This window comes from Phycodurus eques, chromosome 8, assembly GCF_024500275.1.
Source record: "Phycodurus eques isolate BA_2022a chromosome 8, UOR_Pequ_1.1, whole genome shotgun sequence".
NCBI lineage: Eukaryota > Metazoa > Chordata > Actinopteri > Syngnathiformes > Syngnathidae > Phycodurus > Phycodurus eques.
In genome coordinates, this window is record NC_084532.1 from 9991289 (window position 1) to 10007302 (window position 16014).

Genomic DNA, 16014 nt, shown 5'->3' on the forward strand with positions numbered 1-16014 from the left:
GTTGAACACCGTACAATTATGACAAGGGAACTTGGTGTCCGTTTCATGTATAATTATGTATGCATGTATGTATATTTGTATGTGGCGGCACGGTGGACGACTGGTTAGCGCGTCAGCCTCACATTTCTGAGGACCTGGGTTCAATCCCCTGTCCCTACCTGTGCGGCTCAGAAAATGTATGTATGTATGTATGTATGTATGTATGTATGTATGTATGTATGTATGTATGTATGTATGTATTTATTTATTTGTTTTGCTTTCTATCAAATGTGGCATATTTATAGCATACGCTTTGGTGTTGACAAACTGTAACCCTCATGAAAATCGGTGAAGAAATGAGCAAGTTACGACTCATTTGGATGTCCATGCATTGCCTTCTATAGGAACGAAGTCACGCCACGTAGGCACGTCGGTTAGTCACGCTGTTGGAGGGCCCTTGCGTATCTCGGGTTCATTTGGAAATTCAATCAGACGCTCTCACTGCGCTCTGAGAGTGCAGTGTTCAGAGATGTAGAGCGCACTGCATTTTCTATGAATTGAAGAACGATCGTGTTGGCCATTATCGGGGGTATGTCAGTGCGTCGGCCATATTGAAGTGGCACTAAGCAGACCCAAAAACATGGCATGTAAATTCCACACAGCACAGAGAAGAGTAATCTTAACAAGCCTGCCAAATTTGAATGACTAAAACAAATTGTATATAAAATCAGCTTTCAAAACGTGAACAATAAGGGCCTCATCTCAGCTCTCAGACGCTGTGGGTGTGTGTATGCTTCCGTTTTCACACGATATTTAAATAAATATACTTAATGACATATTCTCTGGATAAAGACACGCAATATAAGTATTCAGTACATGAGCTTGCTGTCATGTGGTCTCCTTCAAAGTGTCAGATTTATGACATTTAAAGGGGAAACATGTTGGCGAGGAATGGGAATTAGTGATACTACTAACAGAGATGACAGAGATGTAGTAATATGATTTATAAACACAGGCATATATAAATGTAAGAGCCTTTCTAAGAAGACTTTTGACAAGATTTAGTGATGTGTCAGCAATCTTTTGCTCCCATACAGCATCACTATAGCTGGACGATACCTCTTTTGTCATTTGCCAGCTTCCTGATACAAGCGTGTCCGCGTTTTTTTGTTTTTGTTTTTTTTCCCCTTCGCACCAAACTATGACAATGTGATCTGTGCCTCAGAGCATTGTCATGCCCAAACAAGAGTGAGCCTTCTCCGCCTCAGTTCAACGGTCAAGTATCAAGTATTGCCCTTAATTGGAAGCACAGGAATAAAAAGCCCCATGTATGTCCACTTGAGTTTGGTCACAAGGTGCCTAGTGAGTCACAACCTTCACTCGAACCTGTGTCTCCTTATTTAAAATCAACACAAACAATGTGAATGAAAAGAGTGAAAAGGCAGCTATTAAAGAGACTTGTTGGTAGATTTTCTTTTATAATACTGTACGGGAGAAAGGCTAAATGGTAGTTGCCTCTTTGTTTTTATGTTCTATTTCTTCAAAATTGATCGACATTCTTCATGATTGGGTTTAATTTTTTTCCCCTCCATCCTCTGAGTTGCATCCCAACCTCCCTTCTTTTAGTTGAGGGTTTCCTCCTGTTCAGCTGTCTGGAGGGAAAGAAGAAAAAAGAGAGCAAGAACAAATCAAACAGGTGCCAGACACAACCCCCGTACATCCTTCCTTGGCCTTTGTCCCACTTCCAAATTGAACCAGACAACCAGAGGAGACCGATAAGGAAGCCAGACCCGCCAACGTATCCGTTTGATATCGTCTTGGAATATTCTGAGCCTGTAATCTCAGGTCACACCTCCATCTTGGCCTGAGCTCAACGTCGACTGGAATGGAGAGAAATACGGAATGAGCTATTGTGCATTGCTCTTCATTTGACTGACAGTGTTAGAATATATATTATTTTAAATTAACACTAAAATTTCTTTCATTTTTGGTAACAACTTGACAAGTGCACAAAACCACTCATTGTACAATATATGAATGAATGATTTGTGCGAGACAAGGGCGAGTAAGCATACTGGTACTCGCCCTTACTAGGGTATGTTTACTCAAGAACGATCAAATAAAAACATTTTGGAAAAGTAGATAGTCTTTGTCGAAACACTCACCGTCATTCATACGCATGTACAATAACGCACAAAAACACATACTTTGCATGAGAGTGCCACCAAAGGCACAGCACCAGAATCTGGGCTCCCCTACATAAATTCAATGAATGGGCCCCAGCACGCTCATTTTTTTTGGTCATGAGGGAAGGCGGGGGGAGATGCAGTCGGAGTATCCCGGTCAAACATTATACGACGGCGGCGGACGAATTTTGCCGATCGGAAAGAATTCGCCGACATGACAGTCTTTCAAAAATACCCGCACTTCCATTTCCTAAAACCCAGGGGCCCCCCATGCTCAGGGCCCTGGGAGAATCTTCCCATTTGTCCCGCTCACCCACAACTCTCGTGAGGACAAGTGGTACACAAAGTAAATGGATAGCTGGATGGAAGGAGGTGTCGTAATCAGTCGTCTGTGACATCCGTTCATCAAAATACCCCAAAGATCAAGAATTTGCGGAATTCCTGGTATGTTGTTGTTGGTGCCCAACCAATTTTTTTTTTCCCCAAATAAAAAGGCCAATTCCAGAATTCATGTCTGCTGTTTGGAGACAAGGTGACTGGGTCTGCGCTGGATGTCTTGCATGGATGCTGCAATAGAGGAGGCCAGTGGGGGCTGTCGGGAGGGCGTGGCAGTAATCAAACCCTCATGCCCTGTTACACGGTGGAAGCCAGGGTAAAAGATCTGTCCACTCAGTTAGGCTCTATAAACACTTCTCTTCAAATGAAAGTATATGCTGGTGTCGTGGCACAACACTAAGGCAGAAACCGCCATCTGGTTCTAATTAAAAGTCTTCGTCATCCTCATCAGCAAATCCCATCGAAGTCCTATGGGATCTTAATGGGTTTTAATTCACGTGTCGAGTTTGTACACATTAAGAAAGGAATGGCAATGCATATCTGTAAAACATGCGTGTGTGTGTGTGTGTGTGTGTGGACTTCATGTATTCCCACACACAGCAGAGCCCCACTAATGTTCTGATCTAACTGGCAGGAATTGCTCCACATGCAACTGATTCATTCCAGACTGCTGGCTCATTAGTAAGATAATCGACATGTGGGCCCCCTAAAATGCACCCCTCCCCCTCCTCCAATAATGCTTAACTTTCTCTTTAACCCCTTTAGTCGACACACACACACACACACACACACACTCACACACACACACACACACACACACACACGCACACACACACTGTACTGTATGAATGCTGCTTTCTTGTTAATCGAGTGATTTCCAGGAAATACTCTCATTCCCCCCAATCACTCTCTTCACTGACACATGCTCTTCGAACTTCTGCCCCATTGACCCCGACCTGTCAAACTGTAACAAATATCTCTTTTTTGGGGGAGGAGGCCCCCTTAGATGCCGGCAGTTAGTCGAGACCCTGGGCAACCTTTCCCCATTGCTGACCCATAAAAGAACTTCCTCCCCACCCACCCTGGAGGGCGCAGGGCATCGTCTGCCTTAGCGCTGCTGTTTCCAGAGCAGTTATTACCTGGAACCTTTTCATGTGTGTAATACAGTTGCATGGCTGGGGGGGGGGGGGAAACCAAACTTGTTTTATGAGCTGAGGTTTAACAGCACAGTGCCCTTTATAATTGAAGAGTGCACTATGCAGTCTGTTGCATCTCTGACCACACCTGCTACCAATGTTGTTTTGTTCACTCCAGAAATCCTCTTGTCCACCTGTAATGATAACCAGCAGATGCTGGGGTCATTATGCAATTTGGTGTACTATATAGTCCTCTTGTACATATTGCCTGATAAAGATTCCTGCTTGAAAGTATATACTTGAAGTATATACTTTAAAGTACACCTGCACCATATTTAAAGATTGTTTCTAAATACTTTATACATGTTTGAAGATAATTGCTGTAAATGTACAGACTGACAACTATGTAGTACTCAGTTTTGGAGATAAAGCATTAAACTGTTTTTCACCATTTCAGTTTTCCTGATTTTGTTTTTGTGGCGTGGGTAAAAGGGTAAAAGGGGGCTCAGTGACGCGCTTGGGCCCTGGCATAAGTCGTACCTCCCCCAATATATAAGCTTGTACTTCTTAATTTGCAGCAGCGATTATCTACTGTGATTGCAACATTAGCTAGGTAGTTATGCCTACACCCCAAAAATGCCTCTTCCCCTCAGATAGTCAGCTAGCATGGCCACTTTAGAGTGCCACGTTGTTGGCTATGAGTGAGAAAGGTGAGGGTGGTTACACAGAGAAAGGTGGCTGAGCGATATATTAAATTAAATATATATATATTATATATATATATATTATATATTAAATATATTTTTTAATATATTTAAGTCCGACCTGACAGCCAGTTTGTTTTTAGACATAAGAAAGATGTTAGACGAAGTAGTATCCATTTTTCCAGGTCGCAGTAGAGGTACAGTATTGGATTGACAGTTTTATAAATACATTAATCTCATAGTCTTTACAAAAATAATTCTGTTTTGTATTTTGCGGGTAATTTCCTTAATGGTCATGAGTTTTTCTTTTTTCAGCAGTTCTTTTCTATTAATTGTTACATTTAACTACACATGTTTTTCGGGGGGGGGGAAATGTGACAGTGTTGGTACGTAGCCTACCAAATTGGCTTGTGCCTCATATTGCTAAAGAAATACTCTCAGACAGTGTAAATGAAAGTTCAAAATTGCGTACACTTTATTTTTTCATACTGCTTTTCTTTAGGATCTGATCTGAATCTGATCTGATGTACTGTATTTAATGAAGCAACAGTTGCTGTAGTATAAGGCAAAAATACCTCTAACATGAATCATCATCTTTTGATCATAGTGGAAGAAAGAAGAAACAACTTTTACATGTTTTTTTGTCTTATTAACACTATATACTACATATACAGTATAATGAGAGTAAACAGTCTACATGTCCAATCCAATTGCAGACCAGCGTGGGGGAACATGTTTCTCTGCACTGGCTAATGGTCGCTGTGCTGCTGAGTTGAGTGGCCAGTACACCAAGATGCAATGTTGCTGTGACACCGGCCGCTGTTGGGCTTTGGGACAGATTCCCGAGATGTGCCCTGTGAGGGGGTCTGGTGAGTGTAAACACACATATTAACATACAGTAAATCTTAAGGTTTCAAGAACACTTAATGTCCTTTACATTCCACTAAAAATGGAAAGTTTACGCAGCTGATTGTAAATGGTTTATGAGCCAAAACTAAAATGGCACTCAGTAGAGCACAGACCTCCAGCAAGGTTGACATCTTTGGTGGAGTTTTGATAATTTATTAAGCATGATACGAAACAGATGTGCAGCCAAAAGGGAATTGTTTTTGGGAATGAATGGGAAAGAATTCCACCTACAAAGCTTCAACAATTAGTGTCCTCAGTTCCCAAACGTTTATTGAATGTTGTTAAAAGAAAAGATGATGTAACACAGTGGTAAACATGACCCTGCCCCAACTTTTTTGGAACATGTTGCAGCCATAAAATTCTAAGTTAATGATTATTTGCTAAAAACAATCGAGTTTATCAGTTTGAACATTAAATATCTTGTCTTTGTAGTGTGTTCAATTCAATATAGGTTGAAAATGACTTGCAAATCATTGCATTCTGTTTTTATTTATTTTTAACACAACGTCCCAACTTCATTGGAATTGGGCTTGTAGTTGTTCTTGATGCAAGAAACAAATGCAATGGAAAACATTACCTCTTGCCTGGATGAGGTAATAATCTAGCACAGCAAAACCAGACGGATTGAGGCAAAAAGCAGTTTCATGAATTTAGACTGATAGCTCTCATCTCTTCAGTAAAAATCTAAGAAGACCTCTTTGTGTGAGACCATCATTTTTGGATTGCTTTGAATAATAATGAACTGGTTGTAAAGCCTCCAGTATTTACCGTCTCTCTTTTTTATCTCACAGATGAGTTCCGTCGTTTATGTATCGTGGGCGTTCCTCAGGGACACGGCCTCCCCAACGGCTACCCCAACTGGATACTTCCCCAACAGCAATGGCAACTACGGACAGAAGTTTCCCAGTATTTCCAATGGGAATGGGGGCAATGGCGGAGGCGGTTTTGGAGGCAACGGCGGAGGTTTCGGTGGCAATGGTGGAAGTTTCGGAGGGAACGGAGGCAACTTTGGCGGCAACGGAGGAAGCTTTGGAGGGAATGGAGGGGGACTTATGACCCATCACCAAATAGGTGAGTTAGACTGGTCACCAGTCAATCACATGGTGATTGTGAATGGTACATTGAGTCGGACTCACACACTATTTACACAGAGGGCTGCTGTGTGAACAATTGCATTGACAATGACCTTAATTAATTTAGTATCTGGGTCATTCCAAAATTGGATGAAAATTTAGGCACCAAAATAAATCAATAACAAAAAGACAATTTACTATGTACTTTTGTGTTATGTTTTCAAGAAAAACAGGTCATAAACCATCGTATAATTTGATTCGTCCAGCTCAACAATCGATGGTACACTTTTATGAGCTATTTTATTAGCCAGTATTTTAGTTTTGGCTAATATTTTAGTGTGTTTCGGGCGAACCCTGTTACAGATAATCAGGCACCTGAATAACATGTACCGTATTATCACGACCATAAGGCGCGCCGTATTAAAAGGCGCAGTCTCAGTAACGGGGTCTATTTCTGTATTTAACACATACATAAGGCGCACCGCATTATTGGGCGCAGGCATGGTAAAACATACGCTAGCTTAAAACATACGGTAGTATGCATGCACGCTAAAACAATGTTTTTAAAGGGCAGCGGGAGCAAAACTGAGTTCGGTTGTACTTTATTGAAGTATTTAACAATGTACTCACGTTATTTTTTGATCAATCCTCATCCACAATCCATTCACAAATTGTGGCGTAGCTCGCCCGGCGCTGCCTCCTAGTCTTAGTAAAACTGTGTTCGCCATCTGTCATCCATCGCTCCCATGCCGCTCGCAACTTCACTTTGAACACCCTGTTTACACCGATGTCCAGCGGTTGGAGTTCCTTCGTCAAGTCTCCCGGAATGATGGCGAGCTCAGAGTTATTACACTCAGTCGAACGGTGACTGTAGAGACGCTTCTCCCGGCTGTTCTTTGCTCATGAATCCATTGGTCGAGTTGGTCTTCCCACTCGGGCCACCTCGCCTTGTTTCCGCGGCAACTCAGCTTCATCTTCTTGACTTGGCGAAGCTCATTCGTTGATCTTGAATTCTCTCGCGGATGCTCATTTCCCATGTTCCTCCGCGTAACTGATAGCTTGCAGTTTAAACTGTGCTTTGTAAGCGTGTCTCTATGTAGGTCCCATTTTCGGGGGTCATTAGCCAAACCGATGTTGTTTTGCACAATACACATACCGGCGCTATATACCTACTGGGGGCGTGCCTTTAGCGTCCTCCTTCACGCGCACCCTTCCCTCTTTAACATCTGCATGCTGTGCTCGGTCACGTCTGCCTTTCCTCTATATAAGCAGCGTTCGGCAGGAAATGCTCCCAGTCAGTCAAGCGGTAGCGCTCATCAAAGACACACAACAAAATTTACTGATTTTGAAACTTGGTGCACACATAAGGCGCGCAGCATTATAAGGTGCCCCGTCCATTTTGGAGAAAATGTAAGACTTTTAAGTGCGCCTTATGGTTGTGAAAATACGGTATTTAAAAAAAAACAGCTGGATTATTTTTTTTTATATATAATTACTACTATTTAAAAAATGTCTGTGATTAAAAGTAATAATGTTTTAATTAATCCAAGGAAGATATGTATCAACAAAAAAATTTAAAAACAGTTTATAAAATATTTGATCTGTTACATTTCAAATGTAAGTTGGTCATTAAGGGGGAGCGACTATAGGAATATTTCAAGAATCCCTTTTACTTTCACAACAGTTATATATTTTCTCAGGAGAGGTATAATTTACACAAGTGCATGTTTCTGTGTGTTATGCATTGATTATTTGAAATGTCATGAAGGAGACATAGAATGTCCTGCAATTCTGGAATTACCTCTCCGTTTTTGTTTTTGTTTTTAAATCTATTTTGTTTATTTATTTATTTTTGTGGTTTATTTTTTTATTCTGTGACGTGTCTTGTCAGGCACCGTTACTGTGAACGACACCATTGATATCTGCAAGCACTTCACCAATCTGTGTCTGAATGGACGCTGCATTCCCACACCCACAAGCTACCGCTGCGAGTGCAACATGGGCTACAAGCAGGATGGACGCGGGGAATGTATTGGTAAGACATCTGCCCATACACCATCAAATATGCCCCCATCTCCACCCTCCATGCATAGTGTTCAAACAACAGCATTGCACTGCCACCTTCTGACAGTTTCTGTAACTTAACATATATGACTTACTTGGAATTTAGCATAGACTAGAAACGATTGGAAATCAGTGATTTAGTTTGCTTTATGTTTTCATTTTAGATGTGGATGAATGTCTGAGTAATCCATGCATCAATGGCGACTGTGTCAACACACCGGGTTCATATCACTGCAAGTGTCATGAGGGCTACCAGGGAACACCCACCAAGCAAGCTTGTATTGGTATGTCATTAAAAAAAACAATCAGTTTCTTAAACTTTTAATTATTAATTAATTATTTCATTTCTCCTCTGTAGATATTGACGAGTGTATCGTCAATGGGGTGATGTGTCGCAATGGGCGTTGCGTCAACACTGAGGGAAGCTTCCAGTGTATCTGCAATGCTGGCTTTGAACTCACACCTGATGGCAAGAACTGCATCGGTAAGGAGACAGACTGCTTATTTTACATTATTAAACTAAGCATAAACTTAGACCTTAGAAGCCCAGTCCCAGCCCATTGGGTTGGAATCAGAGCAGGAAGCTGAAGTTTAAAGTTGGATGGAAATTTGCATTATGTGGATATTTCTAACCTATTTACCTGTAGTATATAGTGAGTTGTCTAAGCATGTTATAATTTAATTTACCTATAGGGAAACTATTAAAGGGTGGTTCTTTGTCTCCTTAACTTTGTTTGTGGTCTACTCTCTCTCTCCAGATCATGATGAATGTGCCACCACCAACATGTGTCTGAATGGCATGTGCATCAATGAGGACGGCAGCTTTAAGTGCATCTGCAAGCCTGGCTTTGCCCTTGCACCAAATGGACGCTACTGCACTGGTATCTTTATGTATTTTGAGACTGTATTTGCACAATTTGTTTCTGGTCCAAATATGAGTCCTTAAATGGGTGATGAGCTTGAGATTGATCAATTCATTCCAGTTCAGAATGAAACACTTTCTGTTTCACATACACTGACCAGCACCAACATTATATATACAGTCATAAGCTCGGACAAAAATGCAGGGAAGTCAATTCAAACAGGAAGTGACTAGAAATATGTGGTGGCAGTGCAGCATATACCTGTGCCACATACATCATCTGGAGCAGTTCAAAATTAATATTTATCCAATAATGTGACAGCAACACAAAAGAAATGCAATAAAATTCATCATACTCACCAGAGATGCTGATTGTATTGTATTGTGGTTTTACAGTGGAACCATGGTTTTCCATCCATCCATCCATTTTCTACCGCTTATCCGAGGTCGGATCTGCTTTAGCAGGACGCCCAGACTTCCCTCTCCCCAGCCACCTCATCCAGCTCTTCCGGGGGGATCCCGTGGCGTTCCCAGGCCAACCGAAAGACATAGTCTCTCCAGCGTGTCCTGGGTCGTCCCTGGGGTCTCCTCCCGGTGTGACATGCTCGGAACACCTCACCAGGGAGGCGTCCGGGAGGCATCCGAATCAGATGCCCCAGCCACCTCATCTGGCTCCTGTCGATGTGGAGGAACAGCGACTCTACTCTGAGATCCTCCCAGATGACCGAGCTTCTCACCCTATCTCTAAGGGGGAGCCAGGACACCCTGCGGAGGAAACTCATTTCGGCCGCTTGTATCCGGGATCTTGTTCTTTCGGTCGCGACCCACAGCTCGTGACCATGGGTGAGGGTAGGAACGTAGATCGACCGGTAAATCGAGAGCTTCGCCTTTCGGCTTAGCTCCTTCTTTACCACAACGGACCGATACAAAGTCCGCATCACTGCAGACGCTGCGCCGATCCGCCTGTCGGTCTCCCGTTCCATTCTTCAGTCACTCCTGAACAAGACCCCAAGATACTTGAACTCCTCCACTTGGTGCGGGATCTCATCCCACGCCACCCTTTTCCGATTGAGGCCCATGGTCTCAGATTTGGAGGTGCTGATTCTCATCCCAGCCGCTTCACACTCGCTTCACGCTGCGAACTGCTCCAGTGAGAGTTGGAGGTCACAGCTTGATGAAGCCAACTTACTGCTGGATATGTGGACCAAACTCTGACTCCGCTCGTACAGGGACCGAATATCCCGTATCAGGGGGTTCGGTACCCCATACTCCCGAAGCACCCCCCCACAGGACTCCCCAAGGGCCACGGTCGAACGCCTTCTCCAAGTCCACAAAACACATGTAGACTGGTTGGGCGAACTCCCATGCACACTCGAGGACCCTGCCAAGGGTGTAGAGATGGTCCACTGTTCCACGGCCAGGACGAAAACCACACTGCTCCTCATGAATCTGAGATTCAACTTCCCGACGGACCCTCCTCTCCAGCACCCCTCAATAGACCTTACTAGGGAGGCTGAGGAGTGTGATCCCCCTGTAGTTGGAACACACCCTTCTTAAAAAGGGGGATCACCACCCCAGTCTGCCAATCCAGAGGCACTGTTCTCGATGTCCATGCGATGTTGCAGAGGCGTGTGAACCAGGACAGCCCCACAACGTCCAGAGCCTTTAGGAACTCCGGGCGAGTCTCATCCATCCCCGGGGCCTTGCCACCGAGGAGCTTTTTAACCACCTCGGTGACCTCAACCCCAGAGATAGAACCCAGACTCTGCTTCCTCATGGAAAGGCATGTCGGTGGAATTGAGGAGGTCTTCGAAGTATTCTGAACTGAAACTGAATTGCTCTAACAATCAGCGGATGAAAAAAATGAGGCAGATTTTAAATCTGAGTGGTTCAAGAAACAGTCCCATTGCTAATGTAGTTTAATCAGCTCATCAGAGACATTCACCCTGAAAATTGTTTTTGATGTTCTCTCTCCAATAGACATCGATGAGTGTCTGACACCAGGAATTTGCATGAATGGCCGCTGCATCAACTCGGAGGGCTCCTTCCGCTGCGAGTGCCCGCCGGGCCTGGCTATTGATGTAGATGGGAGAGTGTGTGTGGACACGCATATGAGGACCACCTGCTACGGTGCCATAAAGATGGGCACATGCTCACGGCCCTTCCCAGGTGCGGTGACCAAATCGGAGTGCTGTTGCGCCAATCCTGAACATGGATTTGGAGAACCCTGCCACCCCTGTCCCTCCCGAAACTCAGGTAGCATTGCTTAATTTCTTCAATTCTTGATATATTGTATCAATTTTAACTGTATATATGCTCTTCCAGCTGAGTTCCAGGCTGTGTGCAGTAGCGGTATCGGCATCACTGCCGATGGCAGAGGTCAGTATGACGGTCATCAGTGCTGCTACGAAACACTCCTTCAGCTACTATAAAACATTTGTTATCAACTGTCTTCCAGATATCAATGAGTGCGCCCTGGACCCAGACATTTGTCAGAACGGCATTTGTGAGAATCTGAGAGGAAGTTACCGCTGTATCTGTAACATCGGCTATGAGTCAGACACCAGCGGCAAAAATTGCGTTGGTGAGTCAGTTTAAAAAAATAATAATAATGATATAACATTTAAGTGAGGCTTATTCGACCAGGTTTCCCACCTGAGAAGAGGGATGTACATTTTCAAATTGAGTATAAAACTCAATGCTTTGCTCAAATCTTTTATACATTTGCCACCTTCATCTTCAAATTAGATTTGTAGTGCAGTAGTGGTACTATATAAAATAAAAATCACCTGCTGGAAACTTTACTAGGTACACTGGCACATTCTAATAGGATCTAATACATGAAAAACAGCAAATATTCTGACTTTACATTACAAAATAATAATATTCACTTTTGATTCACGCTGCCAGACAAGTATTAATTTAATCATATGTTTATCATTGCTGTTTAGTTTGCAGTGATGTGCAACGGCATCATACTGAAAAAAGTTTCAGTTTGTCCTGCTCCTGAAGCTGAAGAAGGGAACCACAGTTATTAGAAACACCACTGAGTGAAAATATTATATAACATACTGTATTAAAATTTACAATTGATGTTGTCAAAGTCAATTGTTTTGATGCAGAACCTTTATGGAATACTTTCAGAATGTGTCGGTGTTCCTAATATAGTGTGTGGCAAATGTACACTGGTAAATACAGTAATAGAAATGCAAAGCCTCTTCAGGGCTCTGGATTCCGTGGGGCTATCCTGGTTGAAACGCCTCTGCAACGTCGTATGGACATTGGGGACAGTGCCTTGGATTGGCAGATTGTTGTGATAAAGAAGGAGCTGAGCCAAAAGGCGAAGTTCTCAATTTACCGATCAAGCTACGTTCCTACCCTCACCTATGGTCACGAACTGTGGGTCGTGACCGAAAGAACAAGATCGTGGATACAAGCGGCCCAAATGAGTTTCCTTCGCTCGGTCATCCAGGAGGGGCTGAGAGTCGAACCGCTTCTCCTCTGCATCGAGAGGAGCCATATGAAGTGGGTTAGGAAGCCTCCCTGGTGAAGTGCTCCTGGCATGTCCCACCGGGAGAATGCCCCAGAGATAACCCAGGACACGCTGGAGAGACTATGTCTCCCAGCTGGCCTGTAAAAACGCCTCGGTATTTCTGTGGAAGAGCTAGACGAAGTGGCTGGGGAGAGAGCAGTCTGTGCTTCCCTGCTTAAGCTGCCCCTGCAACCGGACCTTGGATAAGTGGAAGAAAATGAATGGATGGATGGATGGATGGATGTTGATGGATGGATGGATGGATGGATAAACAATGTAGCATCTTTATGCTTTGTTTACAGTATATCTCAAAAGATCCACTTCACTAACACCCAATTAATGTATGTATGTATGGATCTTTTCAGACATCAATGAGTGTCTGGTCAACCGCCAGCTTTGTGACAATGGCCTATGCAGAAACACTCCTGGCTCGTACACATGTTCCTGCCCAAAAGGTTTTGTCTTCAAGCCAGACTCAGAGACATGTGAAGGTGAACACGCTCACAAACTCACGTACACGCAAGCATGCATGCACACACACACACACACACACACACACACACACACACACACACGCACACACACACACAGACAAGCATCTGGATTCCATCTGTTTTTAATAAAGGTTATAATGAGATGACCTAGTTTCCACAGCAAATACTGCATGTCGATCCACATCCCTGACCTCAGGTGTTCGTTTGTGTGTCTGTTCCAGATATCAATGAGTGTGAGTCAAGTCCATGCGTCAATGGGGTCTGTCGCAATGTGATCGGGTCCTTTAACTGTGAGTGCACCCATGGGAGTAAGCTGGACTCTACCAACACCATCTGCGTGGGTAAGACATCCTACCACCATGTGGTCCTATACTCAAACTAACTTTTGTGCTCAAGGGCAACATTTTATTTAAAAAAAGGGACAGATGGTGTGAATGTAAGAGTGAATGGTTGTGTGTCTCTCTTTGTGCCCTGATATTGACTGCCGCTACTCGTGGGTGTAGTCCCCTTTTTGCTTACGCATGACCCTGAACAGGATAAGCGGTATAAAAAAATGGATGGGGAGAGGGATAACCAATTATGTTTAATATATAAGCAATTTCTTTTCCATGTTACAGTTGAATAATTTACAATCAATAAGTGAAGCAATTATTTATTGAGATCAATGAATTTTAAAAATGAATAGGTACATTACAAAAACATTTTACGTAACCAATTTTAGAAAGAAAATTGGTTTGACAATGTAAATCCTCAGTAGGCCAGATTAAAGAACTTAATGGGCCATATGTGGCCTGTGAGCCAGACTTTGCCCACCCATGCTCTAAATGCTTGAGTATAATGGCTTTTCATTGGGGTGATACCTAAAGTGTACTACTATTTTATCCTTGACTTTTACTGCTTGGGAACATCTGTACATTTTTGGCCCTGGAAAAGGGTCAGTTACGTGGGAATCCATTAATTAGTCCTCGTCGTATCGGGTACATTAGTGGATTTTTCTTTTAGAGACTCCCACTACACACCCAACAGCCTGTCAGGTCATTTACCGGATAAGTATTTGTATGCATGGCCTTGGTTCAACTGCACCTTATGTGGTGAGCCAAAGCTACGGGTTGACATGTACTGCACTGCTATTAATAGTCTGTGCTTGTTTGGAAGTTTGTTACTTTTGGAAAATGGCTTGCAGTTGCTGGAAGTGGAAGGTATAATTAGTCTTCGAATAAATAGTAAGATTTGCATGAGCTGCCACTGTCAGAGAGCTATAAATGCTTTTGCCTTTGGTTCATATCTGCTTCTAATCTGAGGGATCATCACTCTCCTGGAAAGATGAAGGGGGAAATAAATTGTAGTTTGCTGTTTGGGTGGTCTTGTGGTTTTGTCGAAAAAGTGCAACTAAGTTACTCCACTCTTTTTTCATTAGTGATGTGTGGAGGAAAATATCTATCTATCTAGCAATCCATCCACAGCATCTAGCTGTCTGTCTACCTATTGCTCAAATCTAAGTAGAGTTTGCCCTCAAAAAGTTTGTTTTGGATGCTGAGAGATACAGTCACTGAACAAAAGTGCTAAAACCAAAACATAGTTAATACACAGCATCACACAGCATATCATAGAAATCCTCAGATGTCATGTGAATATGCCCTTCAACGTCTGTGAGCAGTGTATGAAAGGTAGCTTCCTGAATTAATGCACGTTCGATAGCAATCCACAATGTTCCAAGGATGTTAGGAGTCGCGCATCTCACACTCCGTGTGTTCTGCTTTGCCCCCGCAGACAGCATGAAGAGTACTTGTTGGCTGACCATACAGAACAGCCGCTGTGAGGTGAACATCAACGGGGCCACGCTCAAGTCTGAGTGCTGCTCTACATTGGGAGCGGCCTGGGGAAGTCCATGCGAGCCCTGCGAGATTGGTCAGTGAAGACATTCATTGTGCAAGCCATTCTAAAGTGAATCATTCTGAAGATGCGTATTCCTTTTGTGTAGAATAATAGAACCTCAAAATAATGCTTCAAGGACAAAATCTGTGTGATCATAACAGCATATCCAACATATCCGTCTCGTGATGTATAATTTCACTGCACTTTTGTCAGACACGGCCTGTTCACGAGGATTCGCTCGCATGAAGGGCCTCGTCTGTGAAGGTAAGAACAACTGACCACCCAATCAACCGATCATCACTTGATCCGCATGCCTTCAAACGGGCCTCGATGTTGTTCCCTCTAGACATTAACGAGTGTGAGGTATTCCCTGGAGTGTGTACAAATGGCCGCTGTGTGAACGCTCAGGGCTCCTTCCGCTGCGAGTGTGCCGAGGGCCTCACTTTGGACAGTACTGGCCGCACGTGCGTGGGTAAGAGGATATACATGGGATCAGAGCCGTAGCACGAAATCAAAAATCCTAAAGTGACGACCACATTTTTATTTTGTAAGACATGCGCAGCGAGCAGTGCTATATGAAGTGGCACGAGGACGAGTGTGGCGAGCCTCTGCCTGGGCGGTACCGAGTGGACATGTGCTGCTGCTCTGTGGGCGCCGCCTGGGGTGTCGACTGTGACGAGTGCCCCAAAGCCAGCACGCCTGAATACAGGGCCATCTGTCCAAGGGGACCTGGTTTTGCTAACAGGGACATCCTGACTGGCAGGCCCTTCTACAAAGGTAGATTGGAAATCACTGTGAGCCATATTCACATAATGCTTGTGCAGTTAGTTATGCAGTTATTACATGCCAGACACCATTACAGAT

The 16014-nt window shown here is 43.6% G+C and overlaps 1 protein-coding gene across 1 annotated transcript in view; it reads left to right on the plus strand.

The window, feature by feature from the left end:
- Positions 1–16014, plus strand: part of fbn2b (fibrillin 2b) — a 95566-nt gene that overhangs the window by 49041 nt on the left and 30511 nt on the right. The window contains 16 exon segments of the mRNA XM_061684150.1: positions 5058–5210; positions 6042–6109; positions 6111–6321; positions 8215–8358; positions 8552–8671; positions 8746–8871; positions 9146–9268; positions 11230–11505; positions 11575–11628; positions 11708–11833; positions 13147–13272; positions 13497–13616; positions 15046–15183; positions 15364–15414; positions 15497–15622; positions 15703–15927. Coding sequence (XP_061540134.1) covers positions 5058–5210; positions 6042–6109; positions 6111–6321; positions 8215–8358; positions 8552–8671; positions 8746–8871; positions 9146–9268; positions 11230–11505; positions 11575–11628; positions 11708–11833; positions 13147–13272; positions 13497–13616; positions 15046–15183; positions 15364–15414; positions 15497–15622; positions 15703–15927 — 2187 coding nt within the window.